Genomic DNA, 26,345 nt, shown 5'->3' with positions numbered 1-26,345 from the left:
AAATATCAACTGAAACTATTATTTTGCTTATTATATTATAAGGAGAAGGGGGGAAATCGATCTTGTATTGATTGAATATCCATATATTTGCGTAACTTTTTTTGCTCATGCTTTTAAATTAATAATATCAAACATTTAAAATACATTATTATTTCAATGTATATATGTTGTTGTAACCATGAAATTATGTGTACCTGGCCGTATCACAAAGTAAACATTATCTATAATAGGTAAATATGTCATTAAAAAAAATTTATCCTTATTATTTATTTTTATTTTATTGCTATACTTAATTACTCAGTGTTTTTCTTTACATAATCCCATAAACTCTTCAATAGACCTTCAGGCAGGCTGTATAAGTCGATAATAAACTCACCTTCCTCAACGTTATTCGTGACATTCATTTCTGGTGTCTTATTGTCTGTGACCATCTGCACTACACCGACTAAGTCGTCTTCATTAAGTTTCGTTAGGCCAAATGCAAGTTTTTCTAGATCAACGTTACCTTTAACCGTAGATGGTGTAGATGTTTTAGCTTTCTTAGTTTTTGATTCAGCCGCAGCATTGGAGCCAGTCATCTTTCTTTTATTAGTAGCTGCGGAAGTATCTTCAGTGGAACCGCTCTTAGCCAGTTCAGCAGTAAGTGTAGGTTTATTCAAAGGAACTTGGATTACATGGTCGACTTCGTAGGAATCCTGCAAAAAGTTTAGATCGTGTGATACCTTTCTCTCACCACCCTTTTCCAGGAAGTACAAACTTATATCTAGTGGGAAACCACCCCAACCTTGTTCTACGATTTTAAATGGAGATTCAGTAAAAGTTCTGTTTGGGTTTGCAAAAGTTGGATGCAGATGATAAACTACTTTATCAAAAATAGTGGCTGGAATTTCCTTACCTTCTTCATCTAGCAGAGCAATTTCGATACTCCATTGACGGACAGGGAAATTCTCCACAGGAGGCACATCAGGTAGAATGTGTTGTTCAGTTTTTATCCTTATAGTTCTCTTTGTTGACTTTAGAAATTTTTACGACGATTTCCCACAGCCATAAAATATCAGATTCATTTCATATTGTTTCCTTTTTTCCATATCCAAAAAACAAATTAAGGGTCTTGTCTTCCGAGAGGACCAAGGGATATATCTGCCAACCTTATCTTAACACAACACGGTTATATGGAATCAATAATGAATAAATGGAAACGAATTTAAATTTATATGGGAATATTCGAATGAAATGTTAGTAATTGTTGCTAGAAAAAATAAGCAAAAAATTCATTGAGCATTATACTCATCAATTAACATACCGCCACCATTATTCTATCCTAAAGAATATAGATAATAGTCAAATGTAATTAGTAGTCAAATCTGGTTAACACGAAATTGTCACTTTTGTTCAACAGTTAATAAAGTAAAATAGATAGAAGTAATAGATAACTAAAACAATGCAGAAAAGTACAATCTATAAAAAAAAAAAGATAGTATAGCTTTTTTAGGGTAGTTAACTTTTCTCGTGTCTTACCCACGTCTAATTTCTTCTTCCGTAGACATCATGACAGTCAATATGGGCCTAATCCTTCGAAAAGTTCAATATTTTCGTTTCTTTGTCGACGCTTCATTTTTTTTTTTTCATTTCAATATATTATTATTTCGTATATGATTATTTTAGTGTAGAAACTCGTACAATATTACTAATATGTGATAATATTAATAATATTATTAATATTATTATTATTAATTTTATAAAATATTAGCCTATATTAAATGGTTCTCATCTTCATCATTTTTTTTTTTTTTATTTTGTGTGAATTTTAGTTTATATATGTTTAGCAAAAATGTTATAGAAATGGATATTTGCTATCTAATCCATTTAACATTAGTATTTAAAGAATAGCAAGAATTGAAATACTCAGAATGGCAGTACAGAAGATCCACTCAGGGTGATAAGTTTTTCCGCCCTTGTTTTCGTAATTTTGTTCATTTTCTTCGGGGATAGAGGGCTCATTATCTTCGGGTATCTGATAAACAGGCTTCCCCTTGTGACCCTTTTCTCTTTTGATATCCTCGTCGTCAAATTCTTCGTCTAAAGACTCGTCTGATTCTTTCTCCTTAGTTTGCTCCTCTTTATCTTCTTCCAAGGGCAAATCGGTAGGAGTAGATGTTACAGATGAACTAAATTTGGTCTTTGTTTCAAGAGTAGTGGATTTGCTAACAATAGGTAAAGTAGTAGTAACAGTAGAGGTTGATGTAACAGTATACGACGTTTTTGTTTTGTGTTTATCCTTACCGCTATCTTTGCTCTTGGACTCCTCTTTGCCCTTATCATCATGATCAGTACCATTTTCAGCCTCATGGTCTTCATATTTATCGTCTTCATCATAGCTATCTTTATTCCTCCAGGTAGTAGAACTAATCATCTGGTGTTCTAATCTGTTTGCTGAAGTTTTGACGAATTCAGGAATGTTTGGTAAGTCTGCAAAAATAATATTGGAAGAATGAGACAAAGTGTCGAGTAATGATGGTGAAGCAGATTGTTTGTCGATATGAATGACCAATGGGTTGTTTTCAGTTCCTGTCCTAACTGAATCACCGCCGATGTCTTCGGTACTTAGATAAACCTTAAACTGTTCACCAAAGGCGTAAGACGCTAATAAACTTCCAGATAAAAGGATAGATTTCATTGTGTTTTCTTTTGATAATTTCAAATAGTAATCTTGGTTATATTTGATTGATCGCTATAAATACAGGTCACTGATTATATACCAATTGATATATAAAAGCCGTTGATAAGGAAGCTGTCATTTTCAGAACACCTTTTTATATTTCATTTTTTAGTTAAGTACACAAAAGTAACATAGCTGGAAATTAAAATATATTCTTTGTGACAATATATTACCTCTTTGTGTCTATATTATATATAACATCTAAAAAATATTATATATGTCCACATACTATAAAACATGTATAGTTTTAAACGATAAGATCATTAGCATAGTGAACTTATCTACACATAACAGCACGGTATTTCAAATTCAAAACCTTCTATCAAAGCAGATATATTTAAAAAAAGGGATTTTCAATAAATTAAAGTTCTAATAGCTAAGTGATTATATAAAGATATTTTTTTGCTTAAACTTAAGAAATAATTTATTGTTGACCAGCCAAAGCAGCAATCTTGGCAGCAACACGAGCATCTCTTTCTTCCTTGGTCAACTTCTTGGCCTTGTACTTCTTGGATTCAGCAGCGTATTGTTCCTTGGTGAACTTCTTTTCAGTTGGCTTGAAGGTTGGGTCAGCTCTGATAGCTTCGTGAGCAGAAGCGTAGATGTCTTCCAAAGAGTCGGCATCGATGTCGTCAGCCAAGTAACCCTTGAACAATTCAGAGAATCTCTCTTCATCATCGTCAGCCAATTCTTCCATGTATTGGGAAACGTGACCAGCGAAGATGTAAGATCTCAACAAGTCAGCGTCCAATTCTTCAGCTTCGAAGTCCCAACCTGGGAATCTGTTCTCGGAGTGAGGAATGTACAAACCACCGTCAGAAGCACCCTTCAAAGCACCGAAAACTCTGGCACCAGTGGTGGTTCTTTGCAAACCAATGTCCAAGAAGACCTTGAATGGACGTGGACCATCTTCGACAGCTTCGGTCAATTCGTATTCACCTTCAACTTCTTCGACACCTGGGTAAGTCTCGTCTAGACCCAACTTTTGCAAAGCTCTTCTAGCAACCAACAAACCGGTAGCGTAAGCAGCAGCCCAGTTAGTCAAACCATGGGTGATACCGTACTTTGGCAATTCGTGAGAGTAGGCAGCAGTCAAAACGATGTCACCAGTGATGGTAGAAGAAACGATTTGACAGATAATGTCCTTGTTAGTGAATCTAACGACCAATCTATACTTTGGAGAGTTGTACTTAGCCTTGTGTTGAGCGACTAATCTCTTTCTTTGGTAGTAGTCGGTCTTACCCTCTCTTCTTCTTCTGAAAGGAGTTTGGAAACGAGAGTGGTAGGCAGAGTTTTTTTCGTTTTGTAGAAAAGCCATTGTTGATAGGATAATTATCTGTGGTTTCTTTCAATCTTTAACAAAAAAAAATAAAAGAAATTAAAATATATAAAAAAACAATACAAAGAGTTAAATATAAGATAACGACAATTACTAAATAACACAGTATATATAAAAAAAAATTTTCATTAATCCATCAATAAATCAATTGGGCATCTGCATTAACAAAGACAAACTGAAAAAAAAAATTTTTTTTCAAGGGCATCGCCGAAATTTTTTGTTAGATACCTTTATACGTATATTAATGGCGTGACCATGCATTACCCTGCTTTCAGGGCAAACGACAAAAAAATGACAGAACTAATTTTTATTTCAGTTTTTTTTAAAGATCAAGTTATACCTAGTTAAGTAACTCTCTGAAAAATTGCCGTAGCAAACTTTGTCTACCAGTGAGGTCAGGGTGTAAGGATGTATTACATTGGATAAACAGTCACTAATTTAGCTTTTGCTTGTGGCACGTGAACGTGTACGGAGATTATAACTGAGTAGGAAATGATTTAAGATTAATATTTATATATTATTTATTATTAAGAGTTTAAGATGAATAGTTGATCTATGGATCTATTACACAAGAACAGCAAATTATTAATTTATTAATTAAAGTTCATGTTTACTGTTTTCTATATTCTGGTACTTTATTGAAGAGTTATAAATAAATAAATATATAAAGAAAATATAAAAAAACCTATTTACAGTAGAAAAATTAACATGGGTCATTGAATAGTTGTATTAAGAAGAGTAGGGAAGTTGTGGTAGTAAAATTCATAACATGGAACATGGTTCCAGTTTCTCATGTCTCTTTAGATGCATCAACTACCTCTGGTGAAAGTATTTCTGCATTGGCAAGATTTCTGTCATCAACTGGTTCGTGGTCAGAGACGGCTGAGCCGTCGCCATAATGTGCTTTAAAGAATGTGTAATGTAAAATAATATCATCAATATTTCTCATAGCAGGATCGGTCGCGAAATCAGGGTCGATGAAGAAAAAAACAGGCATATCGATCTCTTCACCAGCAGCAAGTTTTTGCTCCTCGAAACAGAAACATTGAATCTTGTTGAAGTATGGGGACGCCTCACCTGGAGAGATACTATAAGTAGCCATACCAATGATATCCTTATCACTGTTGTTCTTAGCCTTGTAAAATACAAGCGCTGTCTCACCTGGTAATACATAGACCTCTCTTTGTTGTGGTGTAAATTTCCATGGCAAGATTTGAGAGACTTCACTAGTGAAAGATATCCTTAAACGTTTTCCAGTATCGACAGGAATCAATTTGTCGTCAGTAAACTTTCTTCTGTCCGTAATAGGAACACCACCCCAACCAGTACGTGCACAAATAGCCCTATATAATGGAACAGCGGCATACGCCAGCCCTAGCGCCACTATAGCAACACTTGCGAAATAAAACGCCATCGTTCTGTCTTTAAACTTCCTCTGCTCCGCCATTTTCATATCACGTAATTGTTTAATCTCTTCTCTTGTCATCTTAGAAAAATCTAGTTGCTGAGGATTTTTATCAGGGGTAGTACTATTATATCTCAATATACTTGCTATTCTCAGGCTCATAGCTGATCGATGTATTGGAAGAGCCTTCGGTATAATTCCAACTCGTCCTATTGACCGTAACCCAACAGTCCTCCACATTTCCTATCAAAATTAATGATTATTTATGAGAGGCAATTCTCTATATATTATAATATGTTTATGAACGTTAGCTTAGATAACCAATTTATCAAAATACATCATTATATGCGTTTATGATTAGTCCCCTTCTTTTTTTTATTTTAATTAATTCCCTGCAGTGCGCTACTTTTGGATTTAAAAAATATATATATTAGTGGGACTTTATTAATAATCATACAAAAAGGGTTTCAATTCAAATTGGAAAGAGGTTGCAGAAAGAGCACCAACGATTTCTGAGAAATAATATTTCACTTCGATAGCATAATCCTCGAGAGAATTTGTGTTTAATAGCTATAACAGAAGTGGTAAGAACACTTTTACCTAGAAAGGAGAGAACAAATATTTATAAGAGGTTATTGAAATACAAAACACATTACATATAGATTGATCTATTAATTATGGAAGGCCCTTCATCTAAAAAACAAAAGAAGAACTACAAATCCTGCATATTTTGTCGTAGATCGCATGTGAATTGTGACCGTCAAAGACCATGTTCACGTTGCATTAAGCGTGAGATTGGTCATCTTTGTACTGCAGAAGAGAATAACCAATTACAGGGGCAAGTTCCTGCTCAAGATAGTGAAAGGGAGTTTTCTGGTAGTGTTAGTACCCCTTATAACGCTGATGGGTTTTCTTCTGGGAGTTATAGCACTAATAACAACGAAACTAATAGTAATAATGGTGGCAGCAATAACAACTTACTACTGCCGCCACAACCTAACTTCGTCTCTGAAAATGTGGGTTCGGAATTTAGTTCGTTGAATGAATTTCTAATGATGCTAGAAAATCCTCTTCCTATGGATTCAGAGACAAATCTGAACAGTGGACTAAATGAATATAGAACACACTTAGGAAACACCACTGATGTACCGCCTCAATTTCATCCTAATGCTAATGCTACTCCTAACTTTGATGGAACAGAGAATAATAACGAGAATAATAATAACCAGAATGATGGCATTGGAAAAGATACTACGAATGTTGAACCAAAATCTAAACCGACCCATGAAAATGAAAAACCAACCTCCAAGGAGCAATTTTTCTTGACAGCAGCAGATCCTTCTACTGAAATGACTCCAGAAGATAGATTAAAGCTAGTTATTAATGCTAAGTTGGAGGCAGGTCTCCTGAAACCTTACGATTACGCAAAGGGCTACGCCCGCTTGCAAGAGTATATGGATAAGTACATGAGTCAATCTAGCAAACAACGTATCTTAAAGCCGCTTATGAGTATACGGCCAGCATTTAGAACTATAGCAAAATCTTTGAAGGATGTGGATTTAGTATTGGTAGAGGAAAGTTTCGAACGTATGCTATTATCCTATGATCGTGTTTTTACATCTATGAGTATGCCAGCATGCCTCTGGAGACGTACGGGTGAGATCTACAGAGCCAATAAAGAGTTTGCCTCGTTAGTTGATTGTACAGTCGATGATCTGCGAGATGGTAAATTCGCAATATATGAACTTATGACTGAGGAAAGCGCAGTAAACTTCTGGGAGAAGTACGGATCGATAGCTTTCGATAAAGGTCAAAAGGCCGTCTTAACAAGTTGTTCCCTACGAACCAAAGATGGCTCTAAGATGAGACCCTGTTGTTTTAGTTTCACCATAAGAAGGGATAGATACAATATCCCAATTTGCATAGTCGGTAATTTTATACCACTCTCCACTACAAATGAGCACAAGACATAGCCATAAATAATTGTAATAGCATATAATGAAATACATATCTAAAAATTGGTTTTAAAAAAAAATGTGAGTTCTACCAGCCCTTGCAAAGCATACCAAAACTATTTCAATAAAATCGAAATAAATGCAATGCAAAAAGGGCACTAAGATGAACTCAAAATATGATCTCTCCGATGGACTTGACGCTTCTGGTATGACAATACGGTTAGAAAGAACGTAATTAGGAAGCAACACGGTTTTATAGTCCTGGATGATATAATCCGCACGATTATTTTTGTTTATATAGATCTTAAATTTGAAATAAGTTAGGAATTAAAATTAATTGAAACCTATAAGAAGGGTCATAGCAGTTATAGTTGCTCTCTTTATATACGCCAGTTATTGGCACCGGGAGAAAGAGAAAAAAAAAATTTTTTTTTTTCATTTTTTTCATATATAGTACGTATTGTGTGATATGCAACACGTGAAGTTAGGGTATATGAATAATGTTGAAATACTTAGACAAAATGATATCATATTGATTTGATATATTTATTACTATAAGACTCATATAGCTATTTTGCTTTGGGTTTATTGAATATTTAATAAGTTTATTTTTTTTTTCTTCTTCTTCTTTATAAAAAGTTTAGTGATGTATTAAAAAAACAACAGGGAGAAATAGAAATTTGATGAAGATGGAAATGAGATATAAATGACTAGTAGTCCATCTCCATTTTTTGTTATTATTTTCTTTTCTCTTTGTAATTTAGGAAAACGAATTGAATGAATGTAACAAAAAAAAAACTCTTTGAATGCAACGTAAAAGGTACCTAGCCCTTCTTTTTCTTTTTTTTTATATTTTTATTTTTATTCCAGTTTTATGGTATGTTTTTTTTTAATGAAGAGTAGTACTAGATCTCTTTGATTTATAATCCTTTATGGCAGCTTTGATGGCATCTTCAGCTAACATTGAGCAGTGCAGTTTAACAGGAGGTAAGCTGAGTTCCTTTGCAATAGTAGTGTTTTTAATCTTTGCCGCATCTTCTAGAGTCATACCGTGTACCAGTTCAGTCATGTAAGAGGAAGATGCAATGGCAGAACCACATCCAAACGTCTTAAACTTAACATCCTCTATCACGCCAGTCTTATCATTCACTTTGATCTGTAATCTCATGACATCACCACATGCTGGTGCTCCCACTAGCCCTGTACCAACATTAGACAACGTCTTATCCATAGTCCCCACATTCCTAGGATTCGTATAATGATCAATAACCTTCTGATGATATAGTCTATTCTGTAACGATATACCTAGCATAGGCCTTAGCATTTGAGGTCTAACAGCCCTTTGTAGTAGCATAGCACTTTGTAGTGGTCTAGTTAATCTTGGTAACATCCTTGTCTCTTTCTCTATTTATTTATTTGATTGTTTTTATGTATTTTTTTTTTTTTTTGAAGAGATTAAATAATAATAAAACGAATCTTACTTCTCCTAAAACAAAAGTCAGCTCTCTCTTTCTCTCTTCGTTATATATAAATTATTACTCTTGGTATAAAATAAAAAAAAAATTTCTGTTATCCCCGTTCCGTCCCACTATAAGGTTTCTTTAACTCCTCACTAAACACACTGTACAATTAATAGAAAAAAAATAGCTTTAGATCCAACTTCCTCACTTCCTTTATCTCTCTAGCTCTAGCTCTATTTCTGCAAAACGAAACCCCCAAAAATTTGCACCCTTTTACTTTTAAACCTGTGCTGATACTTCTGTGACTTGTGAATTTTTGTAATGCTTCTTATACTTCTTCCTCACCTCCCCGCCCCGGAACCGGAGGGGGAAAAACCATAACGTAGCAGTGACATCAAAATGAAAAATAACTAGACAACACACAGAAAAAGCTTTGATTACCAAAGACCATACCACAGGTTCTGGACCCCTACCTCCAAACGAGTAATTGCACGTGTCTAAGATAGGCTTTTAGAACCTCTAGACCAAGACAGGTAAAAAAAAAAAAAATTCCGAGATCTCGGATTTTTAGAAAAAAAAAATAGAGTGTTACCCGCACACCAAAAAAGAAAGGAAAGAGGTAAAAAAAAAATTCAATGACGTAGTGTAAATCTCCACGGAACAGCAACAACAAAAAAAAAGAAAGAAGAAAGCACGGCAGATAAAGCAAGCAAAACAAAAATAAAAAATAAAATTCTTAAACAAAGACAGAAAACAGAGAAAAAATTTTCTAAAACAAAGAAAAAATATTCGCGCACAAGCTTATTACGGATAACGGTAAGAGTGGCCCTATATTATATAAAAAAAAAAAAAAAAAAGTTTTACTAGAGAGAGAGAGAGAGAGGGGGAAGGAAAACGTCGGCGGCTAAATTATCTATAAAAAAAAAAAAATTATTATTTTTTTGAACATACTGAAGACCATACAAGAAAAGAAGTAAAACAATGGTTGTCAATGATGTGGATGTTCCCGTAGAGTGGTTGTATAAGGGTACTAGGCATAGTAGGAAGAAGAAGAAGCGGGTGGAGGTTCCTAGAGCGAGTAGGAGTGGGAGTAATAGTACTGATAAGCGTAGTCGGTCTCATTCGATATCTAATGCGTCTCTTTCGCATAGTGGTATATTTGCTGATATCAATGATGTGATGTCCTCCTCAGCGATAGACGACAATGATAATGATGAAAGGTCGACGAAGATGGCTCCACTTTCACAGACGAGAAGTTTAAATGGAGAAGTACTAGAACAACAACGAGAGCAAGAAGAAGAAGAGCAAGAGCAAGAAGAAGAAGAAGAAGAAGGACAACAACAAAAGACTAAAGAAGTTAAGAGGAGTTCTTCGTTGAACGGTGCGAAACAGAAGAGATCTATTTTTGGTTCTTTGTTCGGAAGGAGCAGGTCCTCTTCCCAATCTCAACAAAAGGAGAAGAACCCTCTCTCTGTCTCTACTAATGCAGCTGTCTCGATGGTTTCAGGTATTGCTGACGTTATTGCCACACCGACATCTCCTGCAAGTAGTACCGCTCCAAGTACTGCTACGGTATCCTCATCTATACGGCGGTCTTTGAGTATTCCGAAAGTGAGTTCACCAAGAAGTGAACCGGAGACTCCAAAGAAACAATTGTCATCTTCATCAGCTTCAATAACATCGGCGCATCGTCGTGATCGTCGCAGCCATCCAAAAGACCTATCTAAGATCTCTTTGAAGAGAGTCACATTTGCGGTAGACAAATTCGATTCAGATCCACCACAGCAACTCCCATCAAGATCTCCAAGACAAGGTAATATATTGATTCCAGAAGATATGGTAAGCGACTTGCCAGCAATTTCTGTTGGTATAACCAGTGCTCAAAAGGGCAGTAACTCGCCAATTTACACTAAGGAGTCACAAGAATATAAGAGAGCACTAGAGATCCATAACGCAATGATGAAGGAAGCCGAAAAACATCAACAGGAGGCACATTTTGCCGCTAGAAGGATTGCGAATGAAGTTTCAAATTTTGCTGTTCCTGGTGCTCCTAGTTTTCTATTAAACTTAACCTCATCTTTGGATTCCAAGAAAGCTGCAACAAATGATGTTGAAATCAATACAGAATTATCGGAAAAATTAAATAAGACAGGTATTGATTTACCTATTCACATGCATGAACACCATTTTCAGGAAGATGATCTGGACCTTGATACTAATAAAGAAATTACATTGGATGTTATTTACACTAGATGTTGTCATCTTAGAGAAATTCTTCCTATTCCGTCCACTTTGAAACAGGTAAAGGATAAGACGGCCCCATTGCAAACTTTGAAATTCTTAAACCCTAAGCCGACATTGATCGATGTCTTATCCTTTTGTGATTTTATCTCAATTGTACCAATCCAAACTGTTGTTTTTGACAATGTTAATTTGAGCTCTGAAATGTTTAGAACATTATTATCTTCTTTAGCAAGTTCTTCCGTGTTGGAAAAGATAAGTTTGAGAAATGTTAACATGGATGAATATTGTTGGAAGCTACTGTGTAAATTTTTGCTTACTTCCAAATCAGTGATAAAGATAGATATATCTCAAACTAGGATTAGACCCGAAATGGATCCTTCCTTGGTCAGATCTGGTATGGATTGGGATTTACTATCAATGACACTTCAAAGACGTTCAGAAACTTTGAAACCTATTGAGGAAATTTTGATTAATGGTGTAAATTTTGATAATATTCCTTTACTTGATTTCCAGAACTTTTTAGTCTCGTTTGCAACGCAAAATAACTTGGAAAACGGTGTTAGACTGGGGCTGGCTAATGCAAACAAGGCAATCACAAGTATTGATCACTTCAAATTCATTTTCGAATGGATGTCCGGATTCAACGTATTGGGTGTCGATTTCGCATATAACGACTTATCAAACTTAGTCAAGCCAATGCTAAGTAAGTTATCTTCACTGGCTTATCCGAATTTACAATATTTCACTCTAAACTCTACTAATATTCAAAATATTAATCATATGGCATTATTGTTAAAAGGCCTCTCAAGGCTTCCTAATTTGCAATTCCTCGATATCAGTAACTTGCCGCAAGTTTTCCCAGCCATTTTACCTTACATGTACAAATATTTACCAAGATTTCCTCAACTAAAGAGACTACATCTTGATAATGAGAATATGACATATAAGGAAATGACTGTGGTTTGTAACCTGCTGTCTAAGTGTACCGGATTGATACATGTGTCCATGTTATCAGAAACTGAACCACTGCCTATTGGTGAATCAGAAATAATCAATTCAAATGAAGACATGACTGCTGCAGGTAAGGTCTTTTCAAAGAACAACTTTTCTGCCACCCTATATGCATTCGCAAGAGATTCACCTAATTTGGTCGGGTTGGATATTGATTATACTTCTATATCTGAAGAAGTTCAATCCAGGCTGGCATTGTGTTTAATGAGAAATATGAGAAGAACTATGGACTCATCTTTTCAATTGGACGAATTAGATACCCAAGATGAATTACTTTTTGATGGTAGTTTAGTCTCTATAACTGCTAAAGATGTTCTAGAGAGACTAACCAAGTTGAATACTAAAGAATTTGTTGATGAAAAGGATGTCACAAAACGTTATTTATTGAAAAAGTACGTTCAAAAATTGCATAAAATTCATTATAATGTTCAGGAAACCATTGATGCTTTATTTGAAAAGAGGAAATCTGGTGAATTACCTTTACAAGAAAAGGAGAATCTATTGCGGTTGATTCTATTAGAGAAAAACCTAATGCATATTTTGGATATATTTGGTAATATGCCTAATCTATCTGAAGTACTTGGTGACGGTGAAAAGAAGGCAGATTCGAGTGATCATGTCAATGCTCACCCAAATTTGAAACATTTTGTGGAAGAAGCTCATATGGCTTCCGGAGAAGATGTAAATCCCCCAGAGACAGAAGCTCTCTCATTAAGACCCCATTTAATGGCTACAGAGTCTGGAAAAACTATAGATACTTTGACTGGTAGACCTGTTTTCTCTAGAAGATCATCAACAACATCTGTTGCTAGTAAAAAACAAGAAGAAGAAGAAGGTGAGTTGCATAAGTGGGGTTTCTATGTCCAGCAACAAAAGTCCCTGTACCCAGATACTGAATATCCTACGGAAGAAACTGATAGCTCTATTGATACTGCACCAACCACGGTCCCCTCTATTGGTGGTAAGGATAAACAGATTATGACTAAACTACCATCTGGACCTGAACTGAGAGCGGCTATTATAAAAGCCAAAGGTGTGAACACAATTGAAGAGTTGATTCAAAAAATTAACGATCATCATTGTTGTGATGTAGAGAGTCTTTACAATATATTAAAACAAAATGAATATGATGGCCCTGAGATTCAAGAAGATCTGACTGAAAGTGAAAAGGCTCATTTTGAAGGTGCTGTTAAAGATATTTATGAAAAACTAATTAATCAAGCTTTGATCAATCGTGATACTAAGAAAGTTATTGGTTAACAAAAATAAAGAAACTATTTTCTCGCATTACTTCTCACTTACTGTAACATAACGAGTATTATTTTTATAGACATATTATACAACGATATATTATTTTAACCTTTTTATTATGATTTATAGATTAAAACATTAATTTTAACATCAACTAAAAATTATTTTTCTTTTTTTTGTTAAGAATTGCCATTGTCGCGTACTTAAAGAAAAATTAAACAAAATCTAATATATTAATAAATGAGATGCCTTCTAAATTTGCATAAATGATGAAGAGATACGCTGTTTTTGAACTTGTTAAGATTTTTTCTAGATAGATTAGTATAACGCTGAACCTACAAAATGTCTTACCTCCCGGAATGGTGTCCACCGTATTCTAGTCGCAAACATGACGCAATTACCGGAGAAGAGGTATACTGTATATGCAAGAAACCTGATAATGGTGAACTTATGGTAGGTTGCGACGGGTGTGATGATTGGTTTCATTTCAGGTGTATGAAGCTCTCTGAGAATTATAGACACTTGGTGGAGTCGTTTATATGTCCATATTGCGCTGCCGGCATTACTGGGCCTGGTCCCAAGGAAAATGGTGAGTATCCAAGGTCTATGTGGAAAAGAAAGTGCAGAGTACCGGAATGTTATGATCCGTGTGCAGCTAACAGTAAATATTGCACGGAAGAACACGGGAAAATGTATATGCAAGGTCTATTGGAGCGCATACAGATTAAATCCAATAGTACTTTTAAATACTCTGGAGAGAATGACAAACAGTTGATAGGCCAAATATTAGATTCGACTGATAGAGATTTGACACGGTTGAAGATTTTTGGCTCTAAATCATATATTGATCAGGATATCCAGAGAGTTGATGAGAATTCCCATCTCTATGACACTATTATTGCCAATGATAAATGCTACAATGACTTGATGAATACACACAAAGAGATTGAGAACGAGAAGATACCTGAAATGAGAGAAAAACTAAGACAGCTAGACTCTTACCTTGAGTGGATTGATAAAGTTAATGAACTGATAAACTCGTTGGATAATGTAAATCCGGCAGTAGAAGAAGTAGCAAATAATAAAGGCAAAAGGAAGAAGAAGAAATCTACAAAGAAGAAGGTTAGGAAAAGTATATGTGGATACTGTAAAAATATTATGACAGTGCCTTGTGAGCCTGCGACATTCGTAGAGCAATATACCAAAAATATGACAGAGTTATCAGAAAACAACAAGATTCAGGATGTTTGTGTGAAAATGAGGTGTAATAAGCATTCAGATTGGGCGATAATGTCGTCTGAGAAGTACTCAAGGCAAATTATGTCACAAGAGGCATATCTGAAACGACTAGAGCTATCGATAGCAACCAGGAAACGACAACTAAATATCAACTATTTCGAGCAACTGTTGAAAACGAAGGCTTGAAGGGCATAGTTATGGTAATCTAATATATATATATTTGATTTGCAATATTGTAGAAAACCCAATATTGTGTGAATGTATGCAAAATATTAATAAATTCCTAGGTTGGTCTCAATGATATGTAAGTTACCCTGAAGTATGACTTTTATATTCTTTTAGTATGTGCTACGTCTATTTCTAGGGATCAGCTAGTTGGTTGTATTTTCTCGGTTTGTTAGGCCCAATTTCCCATTCATTGAAGGAAAAAAAAATTGAAAAATATATATAATGCATTTTTTAGAGATGCTCATATAGAATTGGAAGGGGAGGTGACAAAAATATACGAAATATTCGATTTCTTTGTTTTTATAAGGTGATTATTATTTATTTTACTGATTTGGGTATACTTTTACTCTACTAAAAACTAAAATTAACTACTAAAGTGAAACGCTACCGACGTCAATGACTGGAGATATAGCGACAAACAAGCTCCGTAATGAGGAGTTCAAAATCTGGAAGAAGACTGTCCCACTGCTATACCAGCATATATTTAGTGTTAAACCTAAGTATTTGGTTTCCGAAAAAGGGCTAAAGAAGGATAGGCCTAGGTGTATGACGTTTTCCAACAAGGTGGTGCCAAACAAGATGCGTGGAGTACTGTCAGTGTTTTTATTCTATAGTCTTGACAACGAGATTTATGAGATTGAATGTGAGATCCCGCTCGGTTTACATATAAGTAAAGAACTTTCGAGCGAGAAGCTCCCTATGCCTCAATATGATGGTATTATTGAGAAAATCCAAAAATCGGAGCTAACTCCAAAATGGAGGGTATCTGCTGATAGAAGGATACACAAACTAAGGATTGCAAAGGAAGGTAGTGTAATAGCCATGTTAGATAGTGGAGCTCTTGTTTGGTTTCGTGAAGGGACCGAGTCACCTATTTGTATCGTAGAAAGTGGGCAAAATGTGATCCCTGCTATTGTCGAGACTAGTGAAAATAGCATAACCGAAGCATTGGCTAAAGTTGACTTGGATTTTGATGTTTCGGACACTGGTGATATGATTATTGCCAGTCAATTTACGACTGATGATTCGAAAGTTAATGTGAGACTAATCTCTAATAATGAAAATGATATGGGCAAAGTTATTCAAAATTTTGAGTTGACTGATGTTAGAAGTGTGCATTGTATCAGATTTTACACAGAGAATATATTTGCATTTACTGATAATGAAGGAAAATTAAGTTTCTACGATGTTAGAAACCCAAGTAACATAATATGGTTTTTACCTGATGAAAAGATACTATCGTTTGATTTTTCGCCATATATCGATACGTTGTTGGTAACTGCGAATACCTCTGGTCAACTGAAGTTTTGGGATATTAGGACAATATCGAGTAAAGCTGTGAATGCTAAAGAGACCAAGTTGGAATCGATTTTTGGTCTAAATAACTATGTAGAAGAGCCAGTATCTTCTGTTGATTTCTCTGCTACATCACCTTCAGAACTGATTACAGTAGGATACTCTGGGAGTGTTTATCATTGGGATATCAGTACTTTCTTCCAGCGTGTAAACGAATTAGCAGATGACTTAGATAACCAAGATGAATCCTACTCAGTTGACATGGAAGAAATACAAACAGAATCCCTAGTTTTTTATCATACCGGTGGTTCTAGGAGACATCTTGGAAGGAGTACAAAGAAGAACAGTGTTGCCAATCATCCTCTAATCGAAGGTTTAATTGGTACCATAGATACAGATGGTTTGGTAACGGTATATAAGCCTTTTACTGGTGCCATTCCTGAACCTGAGGAATCAAAGGATTAATATATGAACGTTAGTATTTTTCAATTGCTTTTATTTACGTATCTCTTTTTCATTCTCCTACTATTCAAAATATTGTCCTCGACTAATCAATATTAAATTGTATTATTTTTCTTTCATTTTGGTTATAATATCTTAATTAATTATATAATTTGCTAATAATTATCAATTTTAGAGAATATTATTTGACTCATCCAGTTCTTACAATCAATATATTATTAGATATAATATTAATATATAAGCTATATAAACTTGGACAGTGCGTTATGTTTGGTTTATTATTTTGTGTGGATATATGTATCTGATGTAAATATTGCTTCAAAAAACAAACCTTCCGGAGAAGAAATTTATTATCCTTACTTACTTGATAAACTATTACTTCCCACCCTTTATCCGTGATGTATCATAAAAAAAAGTATGAATATAGGTCCAAAACAAAAAAATTAATCTGCATTACAGAAAACCCCATTCCATAAGAATATACTATTCAATTAGAAAATAAAAAAAAGTAACATATGATACTAACATAACCTAATTTACTAAAATGCCTGTAACTCACAAGCCATCTCTCTCACTACTCTCTACCCCCCCACAATGACGTCATTTCCAATCAAAAGATTATTTTAAGATTTACGGTTTTCTTTTTGCGTACCTTATTCTCTTAGAACAAAGCATAGGCAAGAGAATTTGACTTCAAAAAAAACGAAGAACTCCACCACCTGCAGAAAAGAAAATGTGTCAAAAAAAATTAGAAATCCACTTTACAGTTCAATGTAATGGTAGAAAATGCCGTACGTAGACAAGACATAAAACGCCACCACAGTAGGTTATGACTAAAAATAGAAGGGGTCCTACATACTCATCTACTATTTTTAGGTTAGCAAAGAAGATGGGATGGCGTGCGTTTCTCCATTTCCCGATTCGGAAATTTCTTTAAAAAAAATGGAAGATAACCCTGAAAGGTTTTTTTTTGGAGTGCCTGCAACGATATTGTGAGAACAATGGGGGAAGAGAGAAAACAGGTGGTAGTGTAGAGGGATGGTGGGCCAGCAGCTTTTGAAGGTGAGGCAGAAACACGATAACGATACGTCATAATTCTTTTTTTTTATTTACTTATTGGTTATTGCAAGAACTTTGAAAGGATTTACACAGAGAGATAGATACGTAATCTCTATTTTACAATATTATATCAGTCTATTTAGATCAAAGACTTACATATATATAGTAGCAAATACTGAAAATATTCTTCTCACGTATAACTTAAAGAATATTAAGTGAATTAATAAATATATCGTATATATAATATAGCAGACTGGCATATAAATTTCTTTTTTATTCTAAATAGAAGACTTTTTTTTTTTTCATCCAGTGAGATAAAAAAAAAACTACGAATCGTGAATCTTACCTGTTTGGGAAAACTGTAATCAAACAAAAAAAGTAAACAAGGCCCAATTAAAAAGAAAAAAGGCAATATATTGAATAAACGGGGATTCTCACTTAGAGTTCAAGTATTGGGAACAAAGGGCATAACCAATACCGTGAGGAGCTTCTAATTTTTTTTTTTTTAATATTTCTCTGCATAACTATACTTAGAAATTCATTAATATTAAGATAGGAAAGCCCTAATTGTTCTGAAAGTCCAATTATCTATCGGCAGGTAATCGATGAGATATTGACTTTCTCCGTATTGTTTACATTGTCCATTTATAAAAAGAATAAAAACTACTACATTTCTTTATAAAGCATTAATACACATACACTAAAAGGAAAAAAATACTGAACTTTCTGGATAATACTCTCCAATAAAGCTGCCCCTTGTTGTCTTCAATCATTGTTCTTTATTAGGTACATCTCAATCAACTTTTCCTGGTATTCCTTTGTTTTATTAACGTTTGTTTTTTTTGTTATTGTCTTTGACTGACAGATACAAAGTATAAGTTTCTCTTCGTTTTTAACATTCGAGGTTTCTATACTTATAAAGACGATTTTATTTAATTTAGGAAAGAACTGGAGTATACCAATCATATATTATTACAATAGTAATAGCAAGAAAGGATTGTCGAACACATATATCATACTAGAGAGTGTCTAAAATCAAAGTTATTCATGACATCCTATAAACGTCATACATATTACGGTGGTGGAAGCCTGAACTACCATCAACCGAATTTGAAAGATGATAACCAAACGAGGCCGACATCGGCAATTTCAGCTAGCACAATAAGACCTAGAAAACACGTAACCTTTGGTCCTTATATCATAGGTGCAACCATAGGTGAAGGTGAATTTGGTAAAGTGAAGTTAGCATGGTCTAAACCATCTACAGTTTCTAACTCAAAATACGATAAGCAGGACTTATCCATCAACCCTAATGATCTAAAAGTATCCAAGCAAGTTGCTATAAAGTTAATTAAAAGAAATTTTATCAACAATGACCCAACAAAAGAAACGAAAATCTACAGGGAAATTAATGCATTAAAACATTTATCACACCCAAATATAGTAAAACTTGAAGAGGTTTTACAGAACTCAAAATATATCGGGATCGTATTAGAATATGCCTCAGGCGGTGAATTTTATAAATATATTCAAAAGAAGAGAAGACTAAAAGAGCAAACGGCGTGCCGCTTATTTTCACAGCTAATTAGTGCTGTACATTATATTCATTCCAAAGGATTGGTACATAGAGACCTGAAATTAGAAAACTTGTTGCTGGACAATGAAGAGAATCTAATTATTACCGACTTTGGTTTCGTAAATGAATTCGTACGACAAAATGGTTTAATGAAGACTTCATGTGGATCACCATGCTATGCTGCACCAGAACTAGTAATATCAAGTAGACCTTATGATGCTAGAAAAGCGGATACATGGTCATGTGGTGTCATTTTATTTGCTATGTTAGCAGGATATTTACCGTGGGATGATGATGAGAAAAATCCGGATGGTCATGACATAAGTCGGTTATATGATTATATTATTAACTCTCCCTTGAAATTCCCTGAGTACATATCACCTGTTCCCAGAGACTTGTTAAGAAGGATTTTAGTTATAGATGCTAAAAAAAGAATTAGCATAAGAATGATAGCCAAACATCAATGGTTACAGTCACAAAGCACATTTCTTTCCATAACTCCAGAAGAGTGGGATAAAATTTCAAATACGAAAAACATCTACAGGAACCCATCTAATCGTGTTCGTTCTAATATAAGACCTAACTCTAATTACTCGAATCATTCGAGTTGTTCTAGAGACAATAAGCGGGACTCGTTGATCATCGATTCTGCATTAGTATCACTACCGGCTCCACCAAAGGAATTCCAGTCTCATATCTTGACCAAGCCATCTTCTGTTGTTTCCGAAACACGTTATTCACCAATGCATAGGAAGGGACATAACAGAAGTAATTCTGCAGCATCATTAGCTCTACAGGCTGTTGTTGATGCTGCTGATAAAGAATATTTGAAGAATTATGAGAGCCCTGAAATCAAAGTTATCAGATCCGAAAGTACAAGCAGTAGAGGTTCTAACGAAATTAAGCCAGAGTTGAATAACATGATAGTAGCTCCATCGCCAAATATCATAGTTAGTGGAAAGCAAAAGCTAACATCGAAGAATACTGTTCGAAAGCCTAGACCAACTTCATTTCAACCAACCTCATCGCATTTTAATAACTCAACTTCTAATATATACGGGCTAATGATAAGGGACAACAGCACGGCATCATCACATCAAGCGTCTATTAGTTCAGAATCTCATATCTTTGACTCTCCACCATCATTGCAACCTGACACAACAAAATCTCCTACGTCTTCAGCTGGTAGCTCTCCCAAAATTCTTCCTCGTCGTTCATTCACTGTTAGTAAACCGTTATTGGACTTAAAAGTCGCATCTGCTGATTTGATACAGTCAACAGACAGCTCAGAATCATTATCAAAAAGGATACATGAGCATATTTATGACGTTGAACATAGACCTAGGAGGCATAGTTATAGATATAGCGGGATTATAAGTGATTTAATTTTTGGAACCTTAGTTGAGGAGGCGGAAACTAATACTCATGTTGATACCAAGGAGTCATCAATTACAACGGAAGAAGCCGAAGTTTCTTCAAATGAAACTCATAGAGATACACCGCTAGAAGTTTCAAGTCATGCCAACTCTGGAACTTCCTCTCCGGTTAAGAATACTGATATAATGCAACAACGGAGCACTAGTTCCAATCACAATAAAAAATTGGCTCCTCACAGGAGAGCTGGATTTCATTCTGATGCATTTGACAAAAGATATCTTAGACCCATTAAACCTGATGTACAAAATCAAAAGGATAATTCAAACCTCAATAAAAGAAATACCCTGATGCTATCTAATGAAGAAAAACGGACTTCTACAGCCAAAAGGGTTTTTGATTTCTTTAAGAGACGCAGTATGAAGGTATAATCAATCTTTTTTTTTTTTTTTACTCACATGTCAGGATGTTCATCAAATCCTGGTTTTATAAAGCATTTTTTATGCTTGACATTTTTAATCATTATCACACTTAATTACTGACTTAATATTTTACGACTTGTGATGTAATCAATTATTTTGTATTCTGTAGACAATGAATCAATTACTAATAGATTTTCTCTTTTGTTTTGTGACGTACCATTTTTTACTTTATAGGGTAGTTATATTATACTTTTATTTTATAGGTATAGATATACTAAATAAACAATAAACTGTATTTGAAAAACTAAATAATTTACTTGACATAATGATACAATTATACAAAAGCATCTGTCAATTATGTACTTGGAAACCTTGATGAATATCTAACTTCAATGTTCTTAAAAGAGGCAACAATGACTCCAAATGAATTCGTTATAATATCTTACGGAGTGCTAGACGACTAAACCGAATGAATCATACCATATATTTGCTCTTAGGATTATATGTATACCGATAAAAAATAATCAGTAAGGTATCTATATTTTGTTAGGTAAAATTTTTAAATGATTTTTATATTAAAATGTATATTGCATTAGTTTAAAGCTATACTTAGAATAATAATAAAACAGTCTTATACAGAGCATGCGCTTTAAATGTTAGATGGGTACAAGAAGATTCTGACGGAAGCACCGAAAGTCTTGGCTGGCAAGTTGTTTCTGAACTTAGCTCTAACGACACCGGAGTTACCGTGAGTTCTGGTGATCTTACCCCACATGACTCTGATCTTAGAACCTCTAACTTCCTTGGAAGCTCTGTAGACGTAAGCGACACGCTTACCCAAGTAGAATTGAGCTTCTTGTGGGTTAGCGACACCTTCGATTTGAACCAAAGAGACGTTTGGGTTGTTGACGCTCTTGGATCTTTGGTAGGACAAGTGCTTACCTTTGACGTACACTGTAAAAAATAGTTATTTCAATTTTTTTTTTCCATTTTATTTCTTTTTTTGTTCGAACATTCCTTTTACCAGCTTTCAAATATTAAATATCTCATGCTCTCCTCCTTTTCTCTTTTTCTGAATGAGGTTAATCTCTTGGCTTTATTCCTTCAAGTATTTTGGCCACTAAAATTTTCAGGGAAAGTTTATAGTCTATTAGTAATCCAACAAAAAATATGAGATTTTAAACAATTCAACAGCAATGGTAATCAAGTATTCAAAAAAAAAAGGTTATTATTTCAGAAAAAAATTAAAATAGTTTATGTTAGTATTATAATTCCATATTCAACAGTAATAGTTGGTTTTGTATTCAGAAGTTCATAAATCAAAGTCGTTCTATTCTCTATATTCCATATTTCTTGAAGATATCGCCACTATCAAAACCAGGGAAAACATCAATCACAAATTTTTTTTAAAAAGTCCATTATCTTTCTTTTAGTCGGCGGTTTTCTTCCAAGAGAAATCATTTTTCACCACTGTATAATCATATTACTGTAGTGTTCAATAGTATTCCAATTTCTCTATCTCAACTTCGACTTAATTCAGTTTTTCTTGTTTGTACAATAACCATTTTTCTAATATCATTCTTAAATTAAAACATACATCTATGAGATTCAGCCATTTTTAGCAATATTGGGGTTCGATTGTTTTGTTATTTACACCAAGATAGTTCAAAAATTAGGATAACTCTCTCTTTAACCGCTAATATATTTCTAGAGGTATTCTTTTTCTCTGAACAAAAAGATTGAGTAGCGTGGAATTACAATTCGGTCTTCGTGTTTGTGTCCTGTAAGCCGGTTGCCCTCTCATTGTGAGACTTGATACCGAGCTCTAAGCCAGTCGCTGCCTGCCTCCCAAGCATCACACACACACACACACACCCACACTGGAGAAGGCGGTGTTGGAAGATGGGAAAGGAGTTTTTGCTTTCCCTAACCTCTAGGCAGGACCCAGAGACGATAGAGAGATAGAGTAGTGTTAGTTGGTGTGCCATAGGCAGAGACGGTGTGGGTTTGCCATCTCAGGTTGGTAGTGATTGTCTCTCTCCCAGCCCAGAGTTTCTGGCTCTACCCCACTGTCCGCCCCTTCACAAACACTCCCCAACACCAAACAGTCGGGTAAAACCATTGTTTTGCAAACAGAGGGTCCACCCTACTTGTCTACTACAAATGACTACTCTATTACACGCGCAATGAAAAAAAAACAACAACAAAACAACTTAAAAATTTGTAAAATAAATTTAATGTTGTCAAAGATGGGTGTTAGGGTGTATCATTACTATTACAGTCACAAAAAATACTTGACGTATATAATTACAAAAAATCATTAACTCTTTCTATAACACTGTCTCCCAGATTTATTGAGAAGCAGGGTAACGAGGAGGTGAAAGCTGGCTGATCATTGTTTTACTAATCAGAATTTTGTTTTCTGTAAATGCTTTTCGTTTAGAATGCTGTCCTATATAGATATATATGCAGAAATGCTAGTATTTGTTCTTGTCGTTGTTTTGTAATTGTGGCTTCAATTCGATGAAGTAGTATCTTTTATAGCCTTGAGTATCTGTGGAGTATCGAATTGAAACGCATTTGCATTGCCGTTGAACGACACCGCTACATAACACGGTTTCTGAGCCTGTTTGGTGACCATGGTAGCACAGAGACGGGCAAAGTCCCTTACCCAGTCCAGCTGAGTATCTCTCAATGGAATCCCCAGAATCTTCCCATCTCTCTTATTCAACACAGTGTAATAGTAGCACTCTAGATCACTACTCTTGGCTTCAGAACTCTCACTGAGACATACATTTAACGTGACAGGTGCCTTGATACCATCACCTCTCTCATATTCTACGCCAATATAAAACCCATTAACCTCCAATTGCATCATTCTGATATTTTAATACTCCCCTTTTTTCTCGTATCTCTACCCTATATATAATTGCACTCAACTCCAGCTATATAACCAAGCATTCACATATATTTTATACATTATTGATACTTAAAGGAGTCACCTTTAACGTACCACCTGCTCTCGTGCAGACCATGTTTTAAATCGCATCAATGATGAGATAGGCCCAAACCCCCAGCAGTAAACCCTCTCTCTCCTATTACAGTAATAACATTGATAGGGCTCTCTCTCTCTCTTTCTTCAGAAAAACGACCGTGCTACAGTGTATTATTTCGGTCCCTATATTTTTTAGGATACGCTTTTCTTTAAGAAGTTGAAGTAGAAAAGCCGAAAAAACAATCAACAACAACGTAATTAGTAAATTGAGGGACTTTATCCCACAACTAGAAGAAGAAGAAGAAGAAGAAGAATCAACAAGTTTTTAGAAGATACCCAAATGAACCAAAAAAAAAAGTAATATTACACGTTTCTCTTGCATTCGATAAGGCTTAACCTTCGTGAAATAAACAACCTTTTCTCCCCCAAATTAAAGAGTACGTTTATAGGAAGAAAGAAAGGAAAAAAAAAAATATCTACTAATTAAATATAAACTAAATAGAACTAAATTAAAGAATCTTAATTACTAAGATTTAAAATAAATAAGAAAGAAAGAAGAAAAAAAAAAAAAGGCCCTTGAACTTTTTTTGCTTTTTATTTCAAATATTAAGAATCTCTTTTGCTAATAGATTTCTAAAAGTAAGCAAAAGCAAGACAAGAAAACCAGGAAAACTAGGTCCCTAGAAGAACTGACTTTTTGACATAAGGATTTACGTTTCAAACTGATCTCTTGGAGGGGGGAAACTAAGAACCAAAAAGGAAAAGGAAAAGGAAAATAAACTAATAGATATAATAAAACTTTTCCCTAAATAACAATACCAATAACTTATAAAAATCTTTTAGGAGAACTAATAAGTATTTAAAACTTGAACAAACAAAACAAACAAAACAAAACTTAACAATAATGTCTGGATACGCTAGTTCTTCTGCCTGGACTTCCTTTTTGAAGTCTGTTTCTACTTTCAATGGTGATTTGTCCTCTTTGAGTGCTCCTCCATTCATTTTGTCTCCAGTCTCCTTGACAGAATTCTCTCAATACTGGGCTGAACACCCAGACTTGTTCCTAGAACCATCCTTTATAAATGAGAAGAACTTCAAGGAACACTGTGCCGTAGACCCTAAGGTTGATTCCCCTGAGATGGCTAGAATGCTTTCTGTCACCAAATGGTTCATCTCCACCTTGAAATCCCAATACTGTTCTCGTGACGAAACTATGGGTTCCGAAAAGAAACCATTAAACCCATTCTTGGGTGAATTGTTCGTTGGTAAGTGGGAGAACAAGGAACACCCAGACTTCGGTGAAACTGTTTTGCTGTCCGAACAAGTCTCCCACCACCCTCCAGTCACTGCTTACACAATCTTTAACGACAAGAACAAGGTGAAGTTACAAGGTTACAACCAAGTCAAGGCTGGTTTCACAAAGACATTGATGCTTTCAGTCAAGCAATTCGGTCACACGTTACTAGAGGTAAACAAGGAGTCCTATTTGGTTACTCCTCCTCCACTTCACATCGAAGGTATCCTTATGGCCGCTCCATTTGTCGAACTAGAAGGTAAGTCTTACTTGCAATCTTCCACCGGTCTTTTATGTGTAGTCGAATTCTCTGGTAGAGGTTACTTCTCTGGTAAGAAGAACTCCTTCAAAGCTAGAATCTTCAAGAGTGCTGCCGACAGCGCTGACAAGAACAAGGCTATATATACTATCCAAGGCCAATGGTCCGGCACTTCTAAAATCTCTAAATTGAACCCTGCTACAGGCGCTCAAGAGGAAATTGGTCTATTTTACGAGGCCGATAAGGTTGCCACAGAACATTTGAAGGTCAAGAGCATCGAAGACCAACATCCATTGGAGAGTAGGAAGGCCTGGAAGGACGTTGCTGAGGCTATAACAACAGGTGACATGGATAAGATCACTAAGACTAAAACGGAACTTGAACAAAAGCAGAGAGACCTAAGAAAGGAGGAAGAAGCTAAGGGAATTTGTTGGGAAAGAAGATGGTTCAAGGACTTTGACTACAGTGAAACCCCTAGTAAGGATTACTTAGTCCCACAAAAGGATGACTTGTTCTTGAGCTTGGCCAAGACAATGAATCTGTCCATAAAAAACGTTCCAAGTGGTACTATCGTGGGAGACAAAGAAGACAAGAAGGAAAACTTGCAAGCTATTCATTGGAGATTTGATAGAAAGTTGTGGGATGAAGAAAAGGAGATTACCCTGTAAATTTGATCGCATAGAGAGAATAACTTATATAAATATGCCATAAAAAAGGTAAAAGAGCTTTTTAATTTTCTTTTTAATTTTTTTTGTCG

General features: G+C 35.0%; 13 protein-coding genes across 13 annotated transcripts; 6 read left to right on the top strand and 7 right to left on the bottom strand.

The window, feature by feature from the left end:
- Positions 1 to 293: 293 nt before the first annotated feature.
- On the bottom strand, positions 294 to 578 carry TAF14 (TATA-binding protein-associated factor TAF14; the record flags this gene model as incomplete). The annotated part of the gene is made up of 1 exon (XM_071054352.1): positions 294 to 578. The coding sequence occupies one exon, from the start codon at positions 576 to 578 to the stop codon at positions 294 to 296; it is 285 nt and encodes a 94-aa protein (XP_070909045.1).
- A 1,301-nt stretch (positions 579 to 1,879) lies between these two features.
- On the bottom strand, positions 1,880 to 2,677 carry SPO19 (Spo19p; the record flags this gene model as incomplete). The annotated part of the gene is made up of 1 exon (XM_071054351.1): positions 1,880 to 2,677. The coding sequence occupies one exon, from the start codon at positions 2,675 to 2,677 to the stop codon at positions 1,880 to 1,882; it is 798 nt and encodes a 265-aa protein (XP_070909044.1).
- Positions 2,678 to 3,143: 466 nt separating this feature from the next.
- Positions 3,144 to 4,037, bottom strand: RPL5 (60S ribosomal protein uL18; the record flags this gene model as incomplete). The annotated part of the gene is made up of 1 exon (XM_071054350.1): positions 3,144 to 4,037. One exon carries the CDS (start codon positions 4,035 to 4,037, stop codon positions 3,144 to 3,146), a length of 894 nt encoding a protein of 297 aa, XP_070909043.1.
- Positions 4,038 to 4,848: 811 nt separating this feature from the next.
- On the bottom strand, positions 4,849 to 5,703 carry COX11 (Cox11p; the record flags this gene model as incomplete). The annotated part of the gene is made up of 1 exon (XM_071054349.1): positions 4,849 to 5,703. The coding sequence occupies one exon, from the start codon at positions 5,701 to 5,703 to the stop codon at positions 4,849 to 4,851; it is 855 nt and encodes a 284-aa protein (XP_070909042.1).
- Positions 5,704 to 6,140: 437 nt separating this feature from the next.
- Positions 6,141 to 7,436, top strand: RDS2 (gluconeogenesis transcription factor RDS2; the record flags this gene model as incomplete). Its single annotated transcript, XM_071054348.1, has 1 exon — positions 6,141 to 7,436. One exon carries the CDS (start codon positions 6,141 to 6,143, stop codon positions 7,434 to 7,436), a length of 1,296 nt encoding a protein of 431 aa, XP_070909041.1.
- An 871-nt stretch (positions 7,437 to 8,307) lies between these two features.
- ISU1 (iron-binding protein ISU1) lies at positions 8,308 to 8,808 on the bottom strand (the record flags this gene model as incomplete). Its single annotated transcript, XM_071054347.1, has 1 exon — positions 8,308 to 8,808. The coding sequence occupies one exon, from the start codon at positions 8,806 to 8,808 to the stop codon at positions 8,308 to 8,310; it is 501 nt and encodes a 166-aa protein (XP_070909040.1).
- A 1,051-nt stretch (positions 8,809 to 9,859) lies between these two features.
- On the top strand, positions 9,860 to 13,393 carry GIP3 (protein phosphatase regulator GIP3; the record flags this gene model as incomplete). Its single annotated transcript, XM_071054346.1, has 1 exon — positions 9,860 to 13,393. One exon carries the CDS (start codon positions 9,860 to 9,862, stop codon positions 13,391 to 13,393), a length of 3,534 nt encoding a protein of 1,177 aa, XP_070909039.1.
- Positions 13,394 to 13,726: 333 nt separating this feature from the next.
- On the top strand, positions 13,727 to 14,809 carry SPP1 (Spp1p; the record flags this gene model as incomplete). Its single annotated transcript, XM_071054345.1, has 1 exon — positions 13,727 to 14,809. The coding sequence occupies one exon, from the start codon at positions 13,727 to 13,729 to the stop codon at positions 14,807 to 14,809; it is 1,083 nt and encodes a 360-aa protein (XP_070909038.1).
- Positions 14,810 to 15,247: 438 nt separating this feature from the next.
- Positions 15,248 to 16,612, top strand: UME1 (Ume1p; the record flags this gene model as incomplete). The annotated part of the gene is made up of 1 exon (XM_071054344.1): positions 15,248 to 16,612. One exon carries the CDS (start codon positions 15,248 to 15,250, stop codon positions 16,610 to 16,612), a length of 1,365 nt encoding a protein of 454 aa, XP_070909037.1.
- Positions 16,613 to 18,715: 2,103 nt separating this feature from the next.
- On the top strand, positions 18,716 to 21,049 carry FRK1 (protein kinase FRK1; the record flags this gene model as incomplete). The annotated part of the gene is made up of 1 exon (XM_071054343.1): positions 18,716 to 21,049. One exon carries the CDS (start codon positions 18,716 to 18,718, stop codon positions 21,047 to 21,049), a length of 2,334 nt encoding a protein of 777 aa, XP_070909036.1.
- Positions 21,050 to 21,689: 640 nt separating this feature from the next.
- Positions 21,690 to 22,656, bottom strand: RPL33A (60S ribosomal protein eL33; the record flags this gene model as incomplete). Its single annotated transcript, XM_071054342.1, has 2 exons — positions 21,690 to 21,994; positions 22,638 to 22,656. 2 exons carry the CDS (start codon positions 22,654 to 22,656, stop codon positions 21,690 to 21,692), a joined length of 324 nt encoding a protein of 107 aa, XP_070909035.1.
- Positions 22,657 to 23,555: 899 nt separating this feature from the next.
- POC4 (Poc4p) lies at positions 23,556 to 23,918 on the bottom strand (the record flags this gene model as incomplete). Its single annotated transcript, XM_071054341.1, has 1 exon — positions 23,556 to 23,918. One exon carries the CDS (start codon positions 23,916 to 23,918, stop codon positions 23,556 to 23,558), a length of 363 nt encoding a protein of 120 aa, XP_070909034.1.
- A 1,021-nt stretch (positions 23,919 to 24,939) lies between these two features.
- On the top strand, positions 24,940 to 26,256 carry KES1 (oxysterol-binding protein KES1; the record flags this gene model as incomplete). Its single annotated transcript, XM_071054340.1, has 1 exon — positions 24,940 to 26,256. One exon carries the CDS (start codon positions 24,940 to 24,942, stop codon positions 26,254 to 26,256), a length of 1,317 nt encoding a protein of 438 aa, XP_070909033.1.
- Between the last annotated feature and the right edge of the window lie 89 nt (positions 26,257 to 26,345).

The sequence above is a fragment of the Nakaseomyces bracarensis genome, assembly GCF_045282275.1.
Source record: "Nakaseomyces bracarensis strain CBM3 chromosome Unknown Scaff13_0, whole genome shotgun sequence".
NCBI lineage: Eukaryota > Fungi > Ascomycota > Saccharomycetes > Saccharomycetales > Saccharomycetaceae > Nakaseomyces > Nakaseomyces bracarensis.
This window is presented reverse-complemented; position numbering and strand designations above follow the sequence as displayed.